Raw genomic sequence first — 7,632 nt, forward strand, 5'->3', positions numbered from 1 at the left:
AGCGATGGACACCCCACAACATCTCTGAGAACTCACCGCTCGATCTCATAGTACTGGTAATTTTTACTCAAATCATTTTTAGGAGGCCCTGCTGCAAGCGAAAAGCCAGCTGATGACTGGAAGACCAGCAAGGGGCTTGGTGGGCACAGCATCGCTTTATTTCATGGCTTTTACTCTGCGACCACCCCCTCACCAAGGTGCACAGCTGCTGTCAACATTCAGCTGCCACAAATTAGAAATAAGAGTCAGGAACGCAGGGCTGAAGGGAGGGCTTTAACTTACACTCGTACCAACACCCTCGTCGCCCAAACCCTCCCCAAACCCCCATAGCCCCCTTCAGCACCTCAAACCCACGGGCAGCCGGTCCCTTCCCCCGCCCACCCCGCGGGGAGAGGCCCGGGTGGGCTGAGGGGAACGATCGCCTCAGGGCGGCCGCGGCGGTACCTCAGGGGCGCTCGCGCGCGGGGGAGGGACTTGCGCAGGCGCGCGCGCACGAGGCGAACTCCCCCCACCCCCCCACCCCCCGCATCCCCCCCCCACACACACACCCTGCGCGCGCGCGCAGGGGGCGCGCACCTGCGCTGCGCCCTACGGCCCCGCGCCGCGCCGTGAGGGCGGCCGGTCCCGCTGCCGCCTTGAAGGGACCGCGGCGGCCCCTCTGTTCCTTCTCCTCCTCCTCCTCCTCCTTCCTCCGACCCGCCGGGGAAAACCCAGGTGACCGTCGCCGGGGGTGCGTGGGGCGTGTGGCGGCGGCGGTGGGGATGTGTGGGGGTGTGCGCGTCGAGTTTGTAAGTTCGCAGAGAATATTCCCCAAACCCCCCCCCCCCCCCCCCCCCCCCCCCCCGCCCTCAGCCCCAGCCCGGGCGGGGTTTCCTCACAGGGGGTCGGTGAAGGATGTCCCCCCCCGCCCCCCCTGCCCTGGCCGCTCCCGCCATGACCAGAAATAACCCCAATTTGAAATCGTGGTTGCTGAATAAGGGGGTTTCCACCGCCCTGCAGCCGGCCCCCACCCCAGATGGCAGCGCTTGGCGGGGGGTGGCGGTGGGGGTGGCTGTGCTGTGGGCTTCCCCCCGTGCCTGTGCCTTCTTCCCTGTGCAGGTGAGGGGAATTACCGTTAAGATCACCCAGCCTCCATGTGCCGGCCCCTTGACAGATAATCTCGGGCAGTTTTAAATACGTTTTTCCCCTCTGTTATTTTTTTTTCTTCTTTTTTTTCCCTATTGTCACATTTATGTAACAAGTGCCTGTCTGCACGTTAGATTGGTGTTGCCGTCTAGGGCGTTGCATGCTCTGGGGGTGCTGCATCCAGTGCTGTGTCTGAACATTAAAAAAAATGTCTTTCCGTTGAAGAAGACAGGGGTTAAAATGAATGAAGATCTGAAGGTTAATTTGAGCTGGCTGCCTCAGGATCATGTAGAAGCCAGCTCTACAGAGAATGCCTCAGCCACAGGCTCCTCCCTGGTTCCTGTCGTAGACCCAGAGCCAGAGCTTTTGGTAAACCCCTGGGACATTGTCTTGTGTACTTCAGGGACCCTTATCTCCTGTGAAAATGCCATTGTGGTTCTTATTATTTTCCATAATCCCAGTCTTCGTGCCCCCATGTTCCTCCTGATAGGCAGCCTGGCGCTGGCAGATCTCTTAGCGGGCATTGGATTGATCATCAATTTCGTTTTTGCATACCTTCTGCAATCAGAAGCTACGAAACTGGTTACGATTGGACTGATTGTTGCCTCTTTTTCAGCATCTGTTGGCAGCTTGCTGGCTATTACTGTTGATCGTTACCTCTCCCTGTATTATGCTTTGACTTACAATTCAGAGAGGACTGTCACTTTTACCTATGCCATGCTTATATTGCTCTGGGGAGCATCTATCTGTATTGGACTGCTGCCTGTAATGGGCTGGAACTGCCTCAGAGATGAATCCACCTGCAGTGTTATCAGACCACTCACTAAAAATAATGCAGCTGTCCTTTCGGTCTCTTTCTTGCTTATGTTTGCCCTCATGCTGCAGCTCTACATTCAGATCTGTAAAATCGTGATGCGCCATGCCCATCAGATTGCCTTGCAACACCATTTCCTGGCCACTTCCCACTATGTGACCACCCGAAAAGGCGTGTCTACTTTGGCCATTATTTTGGGGACATTTGCTGCTTGTTGGATGCCTTTTACGCTCTATTCTTTAATAGCAGATTACACCTATCCTTCTATATACACCTATGCCACGCTCCTGCCAGCTACCTACAATTCCATCATCAATCCTGTAATATATGCTTTTAGAAACCAGGAGATACAGAAAGCACTTTGGCTCATCTGTTGTGGCTGTATCCCTTCTAACCTGTCTCAGAGAGCAAGATCACCCAGTGATGTCTGATTGGCAGCTAGGAGGACGCTCCTTAACATGTTACTTTCCAGACATTCTTGCGATGCTGTCTTTGGTTTAGATGCATTCATTAAATGGTGTGTGATGGGTTCATATAAAAACCACAGGATGCACTGACCTTTTTATAAACAGAAAACCCCAGTGACAAAAATGAATCAAGCGGTTTAAGGGAGATTTCCAAAATCAAAATAATCAGTGTTCTTACAGATTTATGGTGTTGCTCAGGGCCTTTTGTTACATTACCCAGACTTTGCCATGTTTGCCATGATTTTACATTAAGTTTTCAAATTAAAATCAAATGGAAACAGCATACCTCCTTTGAAATTGTTTATGTGATTTTGAGTTTAGTCATACTGCATGTTACAGTCTGTTGTCAGGATATTTTTTCCCTCTTTAATTCTTTTTAAAACCAGAAAAGAAAAAAAAGAAGAAAAAAGAAAAGAAAACCCAAGTCCTGTTACCCCATTTGTATATCATCAGAATACTCTTCAAAATAATGGCCAATTGTACTGATTTATATGGTATTTATTGTAATAATCTCAGTGCACCAAATTTGCTCTAAGTGAGGAAGTACTTGTATAGCGTTTTATTTCACATCTCGGTATGAATTAGCTTGATAATTGTTTTAAAGGGTTACCTGTTCTCTCCTGAGTTCTGGCTGGATGTTAAAACAGAAGATATGCTTTGCCTTCCTTTTGAAAAGTCAGCCATATGTTTTCACTTAGATATGGGACATCAGAGCTCATTATACTATTAATTTTAAAAGGAATTCAGGGGGGATCTTCGAAACTGATGAAACAATGTGGCCTCTTTTGGCTATGCATTTGTAATAGATACAACACTAACTTTCTCAGCCAAGTTTATCTTTTCAGAAGTGCGTAAGAAAATATCTAATAAAATAACATACAAATTGCTTGCAACATGTTTTTAGCATCTATGTGAAATGGTTTCCCTTAAGTTTGTTACCAAGTCAAAACTATTACCACTTGCTTTCAGCGTTCTGTGATATAATTTAAAATACTGACATTTATAAAATCTCAGAGCATATCTGGTTCATAATTTTATGCAACCAGGGCTGCAACATGAAACAATATTTTCTTTTCTGTCAGTTTCATCCATTACAGATTGTGATTCTTCACACTGTACACATGTCAGTTCGTTATAGGGTGATAGTTCTGGTCTGAAAAGCAGAGCTTCCTCTCATGAATGGTTAAATTTCAAACTGCTTCTAACCTTTGCTGAAGCCACATTAGAATGCACTAGAAATAAAACATTGTTTTTTAATTTGAAGGCTTGATTGTCAGAGAGAAAATCTTCCTGGCAGATGTTGTCATGAAACTTAAGGTGTACCCCAATGTCAGTGCATGGGAGTTTATAGTACCACTTCCATTAGTGTTGATGGGAGCTCAATGTGTTAATGCCCTGGCGTCAGTAGGAGGTTATGTTCTCTTGAATGTCAAAGTCAGCATACTGTATTGTTGCTTCAGTATCTTCCATTACAGTTTTAAAAACCCCAACAAACTCAAGTGTAAAACTAGCAATATTTACAGTTCAATGAAAAGAATATGCCTGTATAGTGTAGATAGTAGAGACAACTGTGTTGCTGGTCTGAATTTTTCCAAATGGAATCTGTCCTTTTCACATGGACATTTGGATGACTGTAGCTTTTTGTGGCAAAGTTTCTGTGACATTAAGAATCGTATGCTATACACAAAGCTGGATCTCAAATGTGAATGAGTTGTATGTAAACAAGGCTCTGTAGAAAATTTTATGAGCAATAATTGATTTTAGTTGCAATGCTGGGCTCAAATTCTATTATTGGTTCAACCTTCATGATATTTGGCTCATGCTTTGTAATCTGATTAGTTTAATAATTGCATGGCATGGTCCAGTAGAGCTGTGAACTTGCAGCTCCCTTGGCTTCACTGCAATTTACAGATGCTCAGCACAGTTAGACTGTGACCCCTGCTCAGTATAGGATATTGGTGTTCTTTATCTACTTCTGAATGCTAACAAAACTCTAGTCATTGCATTTTATTATGAATTTTTGTATAAGAAATAATCACTTCTTAAATAGCCATGCTATATGTATATGTGCAATTTTGCAAGTATGCAAAGCATTGAGAAGAAATACCAGTAAAAGTCATCAGCTGAATAATGTAGAGAGGCTGAATACTGTAGAATGGCACTTTTAAAAGCAAAAGATAGGTTAGTCATGCAGAGTTTACACCACACCTACCCCCTTTTCTCCCCCATTTATTCTTCTGTATCGAATTGCTAAAAGGTGTGATGAAGACAAGCAGCTACAACTGTGTCCAAAATTGAGTCCAGAGGGCAACTCCTGTTTTGCTTAAGTAGACCTGTTCTCAACCTCTTGGATAACCTCACAGGCACTAGTGTCTTTCTCTCCACAACACCTGTGTGGGCAGGAAGCCAGAAAAAAAATTATATAGGGGGAGATAGTGTCATCCCCTCTGCTCATGCTGGTTTACCCATCGTCCTTGTCATCTTCCTTGCTCTACAGGCTGCTCAAATCCACAGAGGCTCTCCAGAGTGCTGGGAGAGCTGACCTTTTCCTTGTGGCAGAGCAGAGAGATTTGTAATTGGAAGCTTCTCTCCTGAGGAGCAGTGTGAGTCAAACAGAGGAAAGAAGGATTAATTATAGAAGTCCCACAAAGCTAGCTCGTAGGGATGTGATTTGCCCTTGTTTCAGGAGTAATGCATGGTTACCTTTCACCACAAACAGATGACAAACGCAATTTATGCCTCCCAAGCTACTGCTGTGACTTCTAGTGAGGATGTTGTCTCTTCCAGAAGTATGTTCTTAAACTGAGACTCTGCATCATAGGCCAGAAGACCCTTGTGGAGGTCAGTGACACAGGTTTGCCCACAGCTGTCAGGCAAAACTTCTAATATGGTTTGCAGTACTGGGCAGATGCTATATTACACCCCCGTGAGTTCTTGGGAGCAGGGGCAGAGCTGTGGGTACAAAGCTACCTACCTCACTTGCACAAAACAAATGCTTGACAGACAGCCACTTCTTCGACCCTGCAGAATTAAGCAATTCTCTGTTGTCACCTCAGAATTACAGTGTAGCTCCTGGTTCTGTATGATGAGGTGCCAGTATCCATCCAAGATACCTCTGAGACTGGCAGAAATCCAGCCAGCTTGCAGGATTCTGTCTTTTTGTTGTCTCATCAAACAACACCTGTGTGTAAGACTAGGGCTGTTAGATTCACAGCTCTATGTACAGTGAAGTATCTTTCATATCTCCATTGTAATGGCAAAAGAATGCGTAATTTAGTTTAAAGAATTGCAGTTAATTTTTATTTATTAACATGCTTGAACCAAAGTTAGTAACAGGTTATATCTTGGTGGGAAAAATATACTGTAGTCAGCTTTTTCATATATTCATCCTCAAAGCTTGAGAGAGAATTTTAATTTTTTTCAATTATTATTTTTGACCATTTCTCCTAACAATAAGATTTCAGCAATAAGAAGAAATATGTATTTAGCACAAGAGCAATAAAGTCCTCCATGTTGCGGGTACCATAAAATGCTGAGTAAACTTAGAGCAACAGAGAGGATGCAATATATTTTTTAGACAAAAAATAGTAACTTGCATAAGGACTTAAAGTAAGCAGAAGTCTTCCCTTGTTAAGTAGTTGCTATTGGACCGATGTGGGACACTATTTCTGGTTGGTTTGTGTTAAAATTATTGAGTTCCTGAATGGGATTACTGAGCAATAATCTTCTACCTTAGTTCTTGGATCCTGAATTCATGTTATTTGCAAGAGGGAATTAGGTACTGCAGTGGAGATTTTGATTCTTTCATTGTTTGGCATTTAGTTGTGCAGCATTCTATGGATGTATTTGTTGCGTTCCGGATTTTCAGTTGTAGCTTAATACTGAGAATACTCTTCACCAAACAAAAACTGAGAAAATCCAAATTTGTCATGCCCATCAAGATGGATATGATAAATGGTGATAACCCATTCTGAAGGCAGCTTTGCCTTTAAAAGAGCAAGATTATGGTGTCATAGAAGAAGACCCTCACCAATACCAAGGGTATTTGGAAGCAAGCTGAAAGGCCTGCTATTGCTGCTCTATCTTCCTACCGTGGACACTTAGTAACCTAGGCAGCTGCATCCGTCCTCTGTGTTCAGGGGCCAGCTTTGAGGCATCTTGGAGTCACTAAAATTCCTCCATGGACAGCAGTGAACTTAGACTAGCAGCTGTTCTGTTCCCAAAGGGTTATTTTTCTGTTGCCTCATTTTCTTAGGGATTGTTTAGCTTTTAAGAAATGAATCCACAAGTACCTTATTTTTAAAAGTGATGAGCAACCTGCAGAGTGACTGGAAGTTGGGATTAAATAGCATCACTACAAATCAAGTCCCTGAAACATAACCACACACTCATTACTTACAAAAATTATATATAAAAAAAAATGGTTCTTTAACATTCAGAACCATATTTGCAAAGTCTTGACCCTGACTTTTATGAAGAGAAAGTATGCATGGTCTGGTTTTTATATGTACAATAAATAAAGGAAAATAAGAATTGGATGGAGTAGTCGCTACTTAAAAAAACACCAGCTATTCTGTCACTTTAACTTTATCTGAGATACCAAATGGTCCTTGAAATGCCAATCAACTCTGGCAATTTTCTAGAAATTCCTGAGTACCTACAAGTCAGTGTTAAGCTTTGTAGCTAAAGTAAGAGGGCTAGCATTGTTGCCAGTGCAAAACAATTTGGTGTAACAACTCTGCTGTGAGTGAGCAGGAATAAGAACAATATACCTGCACACTAGCTGTAGACAGATCAAGTCCTAGGTGTATAGGAATAGCATTACTTTAAATTGTACTGCTGTAAGACAATACCAGATAGACTCTCACTGGATATGGATCCTATGTTGTCAGAAATCAAGAATCTTTTAAAGTGCTACTTGCTAACTATTCAGGAAAGGGTGTTGTGGTGGTGTACTTTTTGAGAGGGATCAAGAATGCAGCTAGATTTATGAATGAAGTAATTAAGGATTATGTTACCTACATGTAGATTCATCCCATCTCTTTGGGAGAAGGTCTGAGAAAAATTTTAAGGTTTTACTTGGCTGCCTTTGGGAGCAGCCAATTCTAGAGCAAGAGGTTGCTCCAGTACATACATTCAATGCAGTAAATAATCTTATCAGTCTTTACATATTTACTAAAAGGAGCAAATAGCTCTTTTCAGTCAGAATTGTTGATTGATAGATCA

General features: G+C 43.2%; 1 protein-coding gene across 1 annotated transcript; it reads left to right on the forward strand.

Annotated features, from left to right (window-relative positions):
- Positions 1-977: 977 nt before the first annotated feature.
- Positions 978-6,666, forward strand: GPR12 (G protein-coupled receptor 12). Its single transcript, XM_027781566.2, has one exon. It carries the CDS (start codon positions 1,366-1,368, stop codon positions 2,368-2,370), a length of 1,005 nt encoding a protein of 334 aa, XP_027637367.1. The 5' UTR covers positions 978-1,365; the 3' UTR covers positions 2,371-6,666.
- The last annotated feature ends 966 nt before the right edge of the window (positions 6,667-7,632 follow it).

This window comes from Falco peregrinus, chromosome 4 (genome assembly GCF_023634155.1).
Source record: "Falco peregrinus isolate bFalPer1 chromosome 4, bFalPer1.pri, whole genome shotgun sequence".
In the NCBI taxonomy this organism is placed as follows: Eukaryota; Metazoa; Chordata; class Aves; order Falconiformes; family Falconidae; genus Falco; species Falco peregrinus.

Coding starts and splice junctions, on each gene's coding strand:
- GPR12 (XM_027781566.2), top strand. CDS start 1,366: ATGAATGAAGATCTGAAGGTTAATTTGAGCTGGCTGCCTCAGGATCAT.